The sequence below is a fragment of the Gekko japonicus genome, unplaced genomic scaffold, assembly GCF_001447785.1.
Source record: "Gekko japonicus isolate JY-2015 unplaced genomic scaffold, Gekko_japonicus_V1.1 scaffold856, whole genome shotgun sequence".
Taxonomy (NCBI): Eukaryota; Metazoa; Chordata; class Lepidosauria; order Squamata; family Gekkonidae; genus Gekko; species Gekko japonicus.
In genome coordinates this window covers 394483-407740 of record NW_015175998.1, presented here as the reverse complement: position 1 = coordinate 407740, position 13258 = coordinate 394483, and the positions used below count along the sequence as shown (strand labels likewise).

General features: G+C 56.2%; 1 protein-coding gene across 1 annotated transcript; it reads left to right on the top strand.

The window, feature by feature from the left end:
- The first annotated feature begins 1967 nt into the window (after positions 1 to 1967).
- On the top strand, positions 1968 to 11006 carry LOC107123220 (beta-crystallin B3-like). The gene is made up of 6 exons (XM_015426422.1): positions 1968 to 2210; positions 3187 to 3266; positions 5448 to 5563; positions 8142 to 8274; positions 8565 to 8707; positions 10714 to 11006. Exons 2-6 carry the CDS (start codon positions 3192 to 3194, stop codon positions 10877 to 10879), a joined length of 633 nt encoding a protein of 210 aa, XP_015281908.1. The 5' UTR covers positions 1968 to 2210; positions 3187 to 3191; the 3' UTR covers positions 10880 to 11006.
- The last annotated feature ends 2252 nt before the right edge of the window (positions 11007 to 13258 follow it).

Sequence of the window (13258 nt, the reverse complement as noted above, 5' to 3'; positions counted from 1 at the left end):
CTTCCGAAAGACACTGTTGAAAGTCTGTCTTCATTTGGATCATTCAGTTCGCCGTCTAAGGGGTGGGGCCCTGTGGATCCGTTTTGCTAACAGTGGTGCAGGGGAGGCTGTTGCTTAGCCGGAGGCCTTGTGGATCGTCCACCAGCTAGCCGGGGTCGTGCAGCAAAGAGTGCCCCACAGCAGCCCCTGGTCAGGTTTCCTCATTCTCCCACTCCTGCCTGTGGCTTTGGGGAAAGGAAGAAAAACGGGAGAGCCATGTGGGAGGGAGGGAGGGGCCTCTTTGCCTTCTCAGGTTTTGGTCCTTTGGGTCCCAGGATTTCTTCTCTTGGAAGGGCAAAGGGATCTGGGGGGCGGCTGATATCTGACCTGTTTTTCTCCTCTAAAATGGACAGGCGAGATGAGGGTTTTCAGCTCCACCTTGGGAAATACCTGGGGATTTGGTGGGTGGAGCCTAAGGTGGGTGGGGTTTGGGGAGGGGAGGGGCTTCCGTGCTATACACTGCCACAGAGTCCGCCTTCTTAAAGCAGCCATTTTCTCCAGGCGAACGTATCTCTGTCACCTGGAGATCAGTTGTCATTGTGGGACATCCCCAGCCATCCCCTGGAGATTGGAGTCCAATCAAAACATCCGTGACAAAAATAACCGAGTCAATAAAGAGAGATATGCAGAAATGTTTACTGAATTAATTAGGATTCTGTGGAAAACTCTCTTTTATTGCTCACACGCAGCGGATTTTCGCGCAATAAAAAAATACCCGTTTCACAAGGATTGCTTTATCTGAGTGTGTAGCGTTTACAATTCTTATCCATTTCCACTTACCCGTTCTTGAAATGAATATCCCATGGGTTCGGATATTAGAGAGTCAGCATGGGATGTTTATTTCAAGAGTTGATCAGTGGTAATGGATAAGAATTGTAAACGCTACACGCTCAGATAAAGCAATCCTTGTGAAACGGGTATTTTTTAATTGCACGAAAATCCATTGTGTGTGAGCGATAAAAGAAGAGTTTCCAACAGAATTCTAATTAATACAATAAACATTTCTGCATATATCTCTTTATTGACTCTTTGTTGTTCTTATCACGGATGTTTTGATTGGGCTTCCACCTCCTCCCGTGATCTCTCCCTTTTGGCTATATCACCTGGAGATTGGCCAGCCCTAGGCAGGGGAGCCATGGGAACAGGGCCACGGCCAGTGAGGCCTGGAGATGTTTCCAGACTGGGGTCCACAACATGGTGCCCATGGGCACCCAAAACACCCGCCCTTTTGGCCACCAGGTGATTTTAGAAAGTGGGCGGAGCTGGGTGGGGCTTTGATCCAACAGGGCTTCTGATTGGCTCTGTGGATTAAAAGGTGTCCAGGTAAACAGAGCTCTTCTGTGTGGAACGCTGAGGAGTGACTGGCAGAATGGACCGGAACCTTGCTCCCGGGCATGCGGGGGCTGGTTCTGCTTCCTGTGGTAGCCATTTTGTGCACGGCTCCGTCTCCTGCAAGCAGACATTTTGCTGTGTCAGAATCCCAGGAGTGGCCAGAAGTCCAAAGAGGTTGGGGGCTGCTGTCCTAGGCCATAAAAACGCAGAGTGGCCTGCTTGCCTGCGCATCGCCACGCTGGCCGTCCGGCACTTCGGCCCCCTGCGGAAGAGGAACTGCCGCCCCCGCTCTGTTGCCGCTTTAGGAAGCACCCCTCTCGCTCGCCTGCTCTCTTCCTTGACTGGAGCCACTCAGCGCCTCTCTGGCACAAACCAGTTTCCACCGTTGGGAAGGAACGGTTTCTGGAAGCCGGACATGGATGCTGAGGAGTCTGCCTTCAAAGCGGAGCAGGCCGGGAGCTCCAAGCGCCATGCCCTGGGGGGCATCTCCCCACCCCCGGAATGTGCCGGGAGGGAGCCGGCCGGAGCTTGGCCCTTGGCCAAACACTTGGGAGAGCTGCTGACCCAGAAGTTTCACGCGGCTCGGGCAAGGAGCAGAGCCAACATGCGGACCGGCCGCCTCCCCGCCTGCTAATCCGCCCTCACCGCAGCCCGGAGAGCCCTGCACAATGGGCCCGTATTGTGGCGTGGAGCCCTCACGATTGAAGCGAAATCGGGCAGCTGCTGCCTCAGCATCCCCCCAAAGCCCTGCTGCGGGCGGAGACGGCCCCATAAATAGCGCGGCCCGTCTGCCTGGCCGGCCTGTCGGAGCCTCCAGTGCTGTCCGAGCGGAGGAGGAGGTAGGAGGGGTCCCGACGCCCACAGCCCCAGCCGGCTTAGCAGTGGTTCTGCTGGGTGAATCAAGCACTTCTGGGGGGTGGACTCTGGGGGCCTCTTGCCCCACGGAAGAGGGGAAGGGAGAGGTTGAGGCTCCCCCCCCCCCGCCCTGTAACTTAAGTTCTCCTGTCACGGCCCCAGGGGTGGGTGGGAGGCCTGGCACTTCCTGGGTGGGCGAGGGGCATCCGAATGGCCAGGCCACAGAAGCACAATCTCCAAGGCTGCTGGAATTGCATTCCTCCCCGTGCTCGGTTTGGGGGTGGGGGGAGGTTGCCTACAGAGAGAAGAGGGGCTGCATAGGAGCGGGGGGGGGGCAGGAGGCTCACATGCAAGTCATGCATCATTTGCTGCCAGGACACGACAGGGGGTGTACCCTGCGGGAGGCCTGCCCCACACTGCAAGAGGCCTGGGCAGGCATGTGGAGAGAGTTCCCCCGGTCCTCAGCCCCACAACGCAGGCTGGCATTGAGTGACGTGCAGTGTTCCCTCTAAGCTGAGCTAGTGTGAGCCAGCTCACCATTTTTTAGCCTCCGGCTCACCCATCTTTGTCTCCGCTCAGGAAGGAGGGCTCCAGAGCAAACTGATTGATGCAGCAGCCAAATTGCTCGCTCACAATTTAAATGCCAGGAGCTCACAAAGGAGAATTTTTGCTCACGAGACTCCAGGGCTTCGAGGGAGCCTTGGTGACCTGTGGCCCTTCTCTCTGGGTTCTGCTCGGGGGGGGGGTGGGCGGAAGGGGGGGGCTCTCCTCCATTGGCTCAGCTCTTTGCAGGTTCCCCTTCCAGTCCAGATGCTCACTGGGGTGTGGCCAAAGTCAGGGACTCTCTCCAGCCTTCCGGTGAGGTTTGACCAAAACAGGAGTCTTTGGCAGAGCAGGCGTTCCTCCTTGAAGGCAAAGCACTAACCGCCTGGCATCTGGGGGTGGGTGGGTGGGATGCAGGCACCATGGCCGAACAGCAGAGCCCACCCGGGGAGGCAGCGGCTGCCGAGAGCATGGAAGAAGCGGGGCACAACTTCAAGGTAGGGCGTGCGCAGCCAGTCCTTGGCAAAGGTTTGATTCTCTTCCTCCCCTTCTTTACCCCCCTATGCCATGCGTGCCCGTGCCCGCACCCTGAGCCCCCAGAGAGGCGGAGGAGCTGGGGGCTTGCCGCCAGCTGTTTGCTCCCTGCCGCCTTCTCCAAAGCAGCCAAGAGGGAGGAAGCCTTTCCATTGAGGCCTGAAGCGACACGCCGAACGGGAAAGCTGGGGGGGGGGCAGCCCACATCCTCCTCCTCCTGCAGAAGTACCTGGCCTAACTTGGCATCGGCATCTGCCCCTCCTCCCGCTCTGCTCCAGGGGCAGGGGACCGCTCGCCAGCAGGAAGGCTGCCATTCCGGGGCCCAGGCCTCTTTGCATGGCTTTGGTCTGCTCAGTTTGTTGCAGCAGGCATAGCATGGCTCCTTAAAGATGGATGGGCATATTGAGGGCACTGCTTTTGTGAGCACGGAGCGACCCAGGACAGGCACGCTGCCTCCTGCTGAGTCAGACACACACACACCCCTCGGTCCATCAAGGTCGGGATCGTCCACTCGGACTGGCAGGTTCTCTCCAGGGTCTCTCCAGGCCTTCCACACCTCCTCCTGTCTGGTCCTTTTACCTGGAGATGCTGCTGGGGATTGAACCTGGGACATTCCGCGCACAACCCCCTGAGCCACACCCCCCCCCCCCCGGCCCAGGCCGTTCCTGTTGAGCTCTGCCCAGCTCCTTCTTTCTCTTAGCTACAGTTTGGTGTCGTGGTAAAGTGCACGGACTCTAATCTGGGAGAACGGGGTTTGATTCCCCACTCCTCCACTTGCAGCTGCTGGATGACCTTGGGCAAGCCGTAGTTCTGTCAGCTGTTCTCTCAAGGACAGTTCTCGAAAGAGCTCTCTCGGCCCCACCCACCTTGCAGGGTGTCTGTTGTGGGGAGGGGGAGGGAAAGGAGTTTGTAAGCCGCTCTGAGACTCCCTTGGGTAGTGAAGGGTCGTGGGGTATGAATCCAATCTCTTCTTCTTCTTCTTCTTAGCTCTTAGAAGACTCCGTGGCTGCAGCCCAGCTGCCTCTGCTATGTGCCAGGGTGTGGAACCGGCCTGGGTTTTTCCATTTAGATTCTTCATCGCCACCTTCACCCCTCAAGGAGGTGTGTGGGTGGACAGCCTTTGAAATCAATTAAGGCACTTAATGACTAACCTGATTTGAGAAGCATCCCTTCTCCCCACCGCTACTGGCACACAGCACAGACTGCCAAGGTGGGCCCTTTACCCTCGTGCCCCCCAGTCCTGGTTGGAGAGGCGGCAGCAGGCCTCGGATGGGGCGCAGGGAGGGGAGCAGGAGGCACCCTCCTCCGGCGCCCTGGGGACTCTGCACTTCTCCTTGGGTGTCTCTGACTAGACTCCTTTTCTAAACTTGCCTGCAGTCTCAAGAGCTCAGGCTAGAGCTTGGAAGCTAAGCAGGGTTGGTCCCGGTCACTTCTTGAATGGGAGACCGTGCCCCCCAGGACGTCCGAGGTTGCGAGGCAGAGGCAGGCCAGGTAACCTCCGTACGCCCCTCGCCTTGAACACCCCGTCAGGTGGAACTTCATGGGGTCGCCACAAGTCGCATCGCGACTTTATGGCGTTTAGTGATGACCTGGCAGAGGCTGGAGGTCGCCCTGGCCGCCACTAAACAGACGGGCAAAGGGGGGGGCTCTTCAGTCGTTCGCCCCGTGCGGGGGAGGGCCAAAGGCTGCCCGATCTGGCCAGGCCAGCAGCTGGTCCCGGGATGGAGGAACTGGGCAACCGCACCGCCTCTCTCTCTCCTCCGGCTGCAGCTCGGCCTGGGGCGCCACAAGAAGAAGAGAAGAGATTGGGTTCATACCCCGTGGCCCTTCACAACCGAAAGGTGTCTCAGAGTGGCTTACAATCTCCTTTCTCCTCCCCTCCCCACAACAGACACCCTGTGAGGTAGGCGGGGCTGAGAGAGCTCTTGACAGAAACCGCTTTTTTTCCAAGAACAGCTCTTATCAGAACTACGGCTTGCCCAAGGACACAGCAGCAGCTGCAAGTGGAGGAGGAGTGGGGGAATCAAACCCGGCTCTCTCAGATTAGAGTCCGCGCACTTCACCACGACACCAAACTGGCCCTAGTCGCATGGCTCCGTGGCCCACAGGTGGCTGTAAGCTCTTCATCCCGTCTGCCCTCCTAGGTCACCCTCTACGAGATGGAGAACTTCCAAGGCAGGAAATATGAACTGACCGCCGAGAGTCCCAATCTGGCGGAGGAGCTGGAGAAAGTGGGCTCTCTCCGGGTGGAGTCCGGCCCGTGAGTATCGGTCTGCTGGGTGGGCAGGGGGTCAAGGGGGCGTACCCCTCCGCTGTCCCGAGGACTAGGAACCCTGCTCTTAAAAGCCTGCCCTTTCCCGGGTGCCCTGGCAGGGAAGCACCAGTAGAGGGAGCCGGATGAGTTTGAGCTCGGCTTGCGTTTTAGCCCCTGCCTTGGGCTTCTGGCCAGCTAGCCGGTGGTGTGTTCAGCAATTGGTAGAGCTCGTTCATTAGAGGCTTATCGTTGGGGGGGGGGGTGTGTGCATGGGTCCTCACAGTCCTTGACCCTTGTGGGTGAGACAAGAAGGGAGGTGCCAGGAAAGGTCCTGCAGCTACAAAACCTCTCTTGCCCCCCGAGTGAAGTCAGCTATGGGCAGGGATTCAGACCTGTGCTCCATCCAGTCCGGCATCCTGTCTCATGCAGGGACCAAACAGTTGCCTTGGAGGGGACAGCAGACAGGGCATGGAGGCTGAGGCCTTCCCCGGATGATGCGGAGGTTGACTGCCTCTGAAAGTGGAGGCTCCCTTCAGGCCCTGTGGCTAGGAGCCATGGATGGAACTTTGCGCCCACGAAGGTGTCCGGCCCCCTTTGAAGAGTATCTGTGCTTGGGGACATCCCTACCTCCACTGGTGGTGAATCCCACAGTTTAATGACTGAGCAAATAGGTGTTTCCTTTCCTCCGCCCTGAACCTGTTTCCCAACAACTTAACCGAGCCTCCCCTCAGGTCCCAGTGCTGTGGGAGAGGGAGAAGTAAGTCCCTCTCTTCACTTTCTGGACTCCATAGATTTATAGGCCTCTCTCGCTTCCTTCCTTTGCAGTCCTTCCTTGGCCAACTGAAAAGACCCTGACTCTGCAGCAGTGTCCCCTCTAAGCTGAGTTCGTGTGAGCCAGCTCACAGATTTTTAGCCTCCGGCTCACACATTTCTGTCTCCGCTCGGGAAGGCGGGGGCTCCAGAGCAAACTACTTTATGCAACAACCAAATCGCTCACTCATAACTTTAATGCCGGTAGCTCACAAAGTAGAGTTTTTGCTCACAGGACTCCACAGCTTAGAGGGAACACTGGAAGCCTTCCCAGGTGCTCCAACCCCTCGATCTTTGTGATTCCCCTCTTCGGTACTTTTCCCAGCCCTGCGGTATCGTTTTTGACTTTCCGTGACCAGATGGGCACGCAGCATTCCCAGTGAGCCTGCCCTGTCGATCTAGACACGGGCTGGGCGGGCGGGGGGTGCGCTCAGGGTGCTTCAAAGGGACCAGAGGCTGAAAGTGACGTGGGGGGTGGCAATTCCATTCCCCCAGAAGCAGAGGGGGGGAGTGAGCCCTCTGCCCCTCCCCCCCTTTGCTGGGCTCTGCTGTTCACAGCACCAATTTCTGCAGCCTGTCTGGAAGACGGCGGGAGGGGAGTGAAGCCAAGGCTGACCCCCTCAGTGGCGGAAAAGCACGGGGTCGAGGGGGGGTTGTTTGTGTCGGCAAGCACCCCTAGATATCTCCCGGGACAGGGGAGCGTACACCAAGCAGCTGTGGGTTGGGGTGGGCTCCCACATCTCCTCTATGCATATGACATGTGGGCCATGACGAGTGGGCCACAGAAGGATTCCAGACATGGCTCTGAGCTGGGGTGGGTTGCCATGAGGAAACCTGCTTCGCAGGCGTAAGATGAACCGTGCTTAATTGGATGTAATTGAGGCAGATCAGCTTGTACATAAATAAATACCCAGTATAACCCATCTCTTGAGAGTCCCTTGGACTGCAAGAAGATCAGATCAGTCAATCCTCAAAGAAATCAACCCTGACTGTTCCCTGGAAGGCCAGATAATGAACCTGAAGCTCAAAGACTTTGGCCACCCAATGAGAAGGGAGCACTCCCTGGAGGAGAAGACCCTGATGCTGGGAAAGATTGAAGGTCAAAGAAGACGGGGACGGCAAAGGAGGAGATGGTTAGACAGTGTCATCGATGCAACGAACATGAAATTGAGCCAACTTCAGAGGACAGCGGAAGACAGGAAGGCCTGGCGGGATCTGGTCCATGGGGGCGTGAAGAGTCGGACTCGACTGTGCGACTGAACAACAACAATAACAACATAACCCATCTGTTGTGTATGTGTTTCATTCAAGGGGTGGGTGGGCAAGACCGGTGCTTGCACCTGGGCAAGCACAGGCTTTTGCCCGCCCCCCACACATCCTTGAAGGAAATCAGGGAGAGCGGCGGAGCCTATGAGGGCCCAGCGCAGGAGCGCGTATCAGGAAAGGACTGGCTGGCCACAGAGTAGGTGATTTCAACAAGGTTTCCAGCCATGAAAGGACTCCTTCAATGGGGGGGAGGGGAGGGGGAAGGTTGACACCTGTCACTCACACTGCCCAGTTTTGTGTGCGAATTGGACACACACACACACCCCACTTCACACACCCACACACTGCTCCCCTTCACAGGTGAGTAGCTGATCTTGCTTCGTGTTAAACAAAAAGTTGTGCTTCTTGGGGTCCTGAATTCTGGGCCCCGGTCCGTGTTCGGCTGCTGCGGAATGGGGGCTGTGGTGTCGTGGGGGCCTCCCGGTCGACTCTGGCTTGTCTCCGGCAGGTGGCTGGGCTTTGAGCGGCAGGCGTTCAGCGGGGAGCAGTTTGTGCTGGAGAAGGGGGACTACCCACGCTGGGACACCTGGTCCAACAGCCACGGCAGCGACAGCCTCCTCTCCATCCGGCCCCTCCCAATTGTAAGTCGTTCCGGGCTCTCCCCACCCCACCCCCCTCCGGTGCCGGAGCTCCTGCAGGGAGCCCTCTGCCCGGGACCACTCTGGTAGCCTTGGGCAAGTCACTCGCTCTCCGCCTCAGGCTCCCGTCTGCGAGATGCTCACTTATCGTAAATGCCGGAGGGCAAAAACCCCGGAGCTTGTGAAGCACGGCGCAGCGTGCCACGCTGGTGCCTCTCATGCTGCGGAGGACGTGGGGGCATCACGGAGCCCCCACCCCACCCCCGTACTGCTTCTCTCTCCCCCTCCCACAGGACAGCGCCGATCACAAGATCCACCTCTTTGAGAACTCCGGCTACGGAGGGAGGAAGATGGAGATTGTGGAGGACGACGTCCCCAGCTTGTGGTCGCACGGCTTCCATGACCGCGTGGCCAGCGTCAAGGCCCTGGACGGAATGTAAGGAGGGGGGCTTTCCAAGGGGAGTCCTGGGCGCAGCTGCTTCCCTCGGGACAGCAAGGCCCGGAGTTGCTTGCCCGGATGCCCAGAAGCCAAGACTGGCGACTAAACTCCTGCTCCCCCTTGGCGCCCCCATGCTGCCTGAACTGGGGGGGGGGCAGCAGGGGTGAAGGGGCCCAGGTTGTCCCGCGGGACAGGAACATTCTGTATCAGGTTTGCCTGCATAACTATCATGCCTTCCCTGGGGCTGGCATAGAATCATAGAATCATAGAGTTGGAAGGGACCTCCAGGGTCATCTAGTTCAACCCCCTGCACAAGTGAGGAAATTCACAAATACCTACACACACACACACACACACACACACACAGTGACTCCTCCACTCCATCACCAGAAGATAACACACACACAAAAAAACCCTTCTTTCTTCCCCGGCCAAACTGGCCTGGAGAAAAATTGCTTCTTGACCCCAACGTGGTGATAAGCATTTCCCTGGGCGTGTAAGAAAGGGCCACGAGAACTAAGCACTGATGCATCCCGTCCTGCCCTCAGGATCTGTCCGAGTTCACAGAATCGACATTGCTGTCAGGTGGCCATCTGGCCTCTGCTTGAAAACCTCCAAAGGAGGAGAGCCCACCACCTCCCGAGGAAGCCTGTTCCATTGAGGAACCGCTTGACAGCCCTTTAAGTACTTGAAGATGGTGATCATCTCACCTCTCAGTCATCTCCTCTCCAGGCTCAACATACCCAGCTCCTTCAACCTTTCCTCTTAGGACTTGGTCTCCGGACCCCTCACCATCTTCGTTGCCCTCCTCTGGACATGTTCCAGCTTGTCTATATCTTTCTTAAATTGTGGTGCCCAAAACTGAACACAATACTCAAGGTGAAGTCTAACCAGAGCAGAGTAAAGCAATACAGTCACTTTGTGTGATCTGGACACTACACTTCTGTGGATACAGCCCAAAATGGCATTTGCCTTTTTAGCTACCGCATCACACTGCTGACTCATGTTCAGTGTATGGTCTACTAAGACCCCTAGATCCTTTTCACACATACTACTGCCAAGACAAGTCTCCCCCATCCTATAATTATGCATTTGATTTTTCCTACTTAAATGCAGAACTTTAAATTTATCCCTGTTGAAATTCATTGTATTTGTTTTAGCCCAGTTTTGCAGCCTGTCAGTATCATCCTGTATCCTGACTCTGTCTTCTACCATATTTGCTACCCCTCCCAATTTAGTATCACCTGCAAATTTAATAACCATTCCCTCTATCCCTTCATCCAAATCATTGATAAAGATGATGAACAAAACTGGTCCCAGGACAGATCCTTGAGGCACTCCACTTGTCACTCCTCTGCAAGAGGATGAGGAACCATTCCCAAACACTCTTTGGGTGCGATCTGTCAACCAGTTACAGATCCACCTAACAGTCATAGGATCCAAACGACATTTTACCAATTTGTCAGCAAGAATATTATGTGGAACTTTATCAATAGCCTTGCTGAAATCAAGATAAACTATGTCCACAGCATTCCCCTGATCCATCAAGGTAGTAACTTTCTTGGGAAAAAGGATAGCCAGGCAGAGCCCGAAGACGGTTGACTCTCTTTCTGGTCCCAGGATAGCCCAGAGCAAAGAGGAATGCAACCACAGGGGGATTTAGCAGCAGCGGATGCAGTCATAAAATTGGCGATGGTGGAGAGGGGGGTATAAGTGCAATGCTGGAGAAAGATGGGTGGGGTGCTAAATTTCAGTATTCAGAATCTCTGGCAAATCTCCCTGCTTGCATGGTGCGGGCAGTCGTAGCAGAGTACAGCGGGAACCAGGACAGGATGGTCACATCCCGATTCTTCCCCTGCTCCGTGTTGTCGGAGGAGCCGTGTTCTTGCCGTTCTCCACACTGGAGTGAGAGGAGGCGTCCTGGGGCTGGGGGGGGGCAGAGGGCTCTCCCACTGGAGTGGCTGACCGAGGTCCCTCTTGCCCTTGTCTCTCCGGCCGCACAGATGGGTGGGCTACGAATACCCCGGGTACCGTGGCCGGCAGTATGTCTTCGAGAAAGGCGAATACCGGCACTGGAACGAATGGGACGCCAGCCAGCCCCTGATCCAGTCTATGCGGCGCGTCCGGGACCAGCAGTGGCACCGGCGGGGCTGCTTCGAGGAGAGCTAAGTGGACGGCGACGGGTGTGGGCCCAGGAGGGGCAGAAGCTTGGCTGCGTGGAGACCCCCGGCCCGAGGCCCTGCCTCACTTCCTGCATGTCGGAACTGTCATGTGAGACCCTCAATAAAGATCTCAGACCCTCCACCGCCCCACTGTGGTCTTCCTGTCCTTCCTTTCTCTTTCGCTCCTGGCAAGAGCCCCCCCTGGGCTGTGGGTACCTCTCCAAAGGCGGGGGCTGATCTCGCTGGGCCCCGGAGGGATCGAGTTGCTGGGAAAGGGAAGGACCCCCCCCCCGTCTTGCCTGGGTTCCCTCTCTGCACAGTCTGTGGCCAGCCTCCCTCTGCCCGGGGGGGGGGGGGCTTGACCTCCTCTCCCTCCCCAACCCCTTCCTCTGTTCATTGTGGCAGCTCCCCCCCCCACCTCCCTGTGACAGTTGTCTTTTCGGAGGGCCCTGTGTGAACACATAGAAAGGAGCCGTTGCTGGCAGGGGGGGGCTGGTCCAGTTTCACATCTGGGGTGGGGGGGAGCATGCTCAGCTGGAGGGGTCCCAGGAGGGTGTGGTGGGTGCCCAGCCTCCCCTTGGAACCAAGTCCCGCAGCCAGGGGTTTTTTTTAGTCGGAGGGCATTTAAATTTCTTAGGGGGCACTGGCGAATCGAATTCAAGGTAATTTAATTAAAGTTAAATAGACTTTATGGGGGGAATAGAGAGGTGCTCTCTGGCTCTGTGCAGCCACCGTAGCCAGCCCTTCGTGCCAGACGGCTGTGCAGGAAGACCTGGCTTCTGCCCGCACCCGCCGCCACTCGGGGGCTCTGGGCTGGATGGGAGGTCAGGGGGCCTAGGCAGTAAGTCAGGGGGCCTAGCCCCGAGATGCCCCCCATGGTAGCCACAGGCCTGCTTTGAACCCTGTTCTCAGCTCCAGTGGTGTCTGTGTGTGCTGGGAGCCGTGTAGGCTATTGGCAGAGTAATTAAGAACATAAGAGAAGCCAATGTTGGATCAGGCCAGTGGCCCACCTAGTCCAACACTCTGTGTCACACAGTGGCCAAAAATACCAGGTGCCCTCAGGAGGTCCAGCAGTGGGGCCAGGACACTAGAAGCCCCCCCACTGTTGCCCCCCCCAGCGCCAAGAAGGCAGAGCATCCCTTGCCCCAGACTGAGAGTTCCTATAAGAACATAAGAGAAGCCAGTGTTGGATCAGGCCAGTGGCCCATCCAGTCCAACACTCTCTGTCACACAGTGGCCAAAAATACCAGGGGCCATCAGGAGGTCCAGCAGTGAGGCCAGGACACTAGAAGCCCTCCCACTGTTGCCCCCCCCCCAAAGCACCAAGAATACGGAGCATCACTTGCCCCAGCCTGATTAGAGTTCCTTGTGGCTAAGAGCCACTGATGGACCTCTGATCCATATGCTTATTTTATTTATTTATTTATTTATTTATTATTCAACGTATACCCTGCCCTCCCCGGTACGCAGGCTCAGGGCACCTTACATTCATGAAAACGTTTTACATAATATATAGATAACAAAATCCCATAAAATCATCAAAAAACAATAATTCCCTCTTGAAGCCGTCCATGCTTGTAGCCGCCACCACCTCCTGTGGCAGTGAATTCCATGTGTTCATCACTCTTTGGGTGAAGAAGTACCTCCTTTTATCCATTCTAACCCAACCGCTCAGCAGTTTCATGGAGTGCCCACTTGAGTTCTCATATTGTGAGAAAGGGAGAAAAGGACTTCTTTCTCTACCTGCTCTATCCCATGCGTAATCTTATAAACCTCGATCATGTCTACCCTCAGTCGTCATTTCTCCAAGCTAAAGAGCCCCAAGCGCTTTAACGTTTCCTCATAGGGAAAGTGTCCCAACCCTTTTATCATTCAAGTTGCCCTTTTCCCAAAGCTATAACATCCTTTCTGAGCTGTGGTGACCAGAATTGTACACAATACTCCAAAGGAGGTCGCACCATCGATTTATACCGGGGCATTATGATACTGGCTGATTTGTTTTCCATTCCCTTCCTAGTAATCCTAATATTAACACAGCAACCGTGCACAACCTGGGTAGATAAAGGTTTATTTAGGATTTAACATACTTGATAGGAAAGGGATAGGGATAGGATAGGATAGGTAAGACTGAGTGTGGCACTTCCGAGAAGAAGGGGGGAATCGCCCCGAGAGTAGCAATCTGGAGACAGACGGGGGAATGAGACTTAACATGTGAGAGAAGGTGCTGACCTCCTGTCCTCTCTCATTGTCTTCTGGCCGCCCCCTGCAGGGTCTTCTCCTTTGTACGCCAGACCTTGCCTTTCGCAACACAGAGGGCTCCCTCTCTAGGAGTGGCCCCAGTCGCCCCGGCCTATCAGCAACATCTCCTTTCTAGGTGCTGAATGAA

Bases quoted from the DNA above. Each gene is read 5' to 3' on its own strand.
- LOC107123220 (XM_015426422.1), top strand. From the start codon at position 3,192: ATGGCCGAACAGCAGAGCCCACCCGGGGAGGCAGCGGCTGCCGAGAGC. The intron at 8,275-8,564 runs GTAAGTCGTTCC...CCCCTCCCACAG, and splicing joins CCATCCGGCCCCTCCCAATT to GACAGCGCCGATCACAAGAT. The intron at 8,708-10,713 runs GTAAGGAGGGGG...CCGGCCGCACAG, and splicing joins GTCAAGGCCCTGGACGGAAT to ATGGGTGGGCTACGAATACC.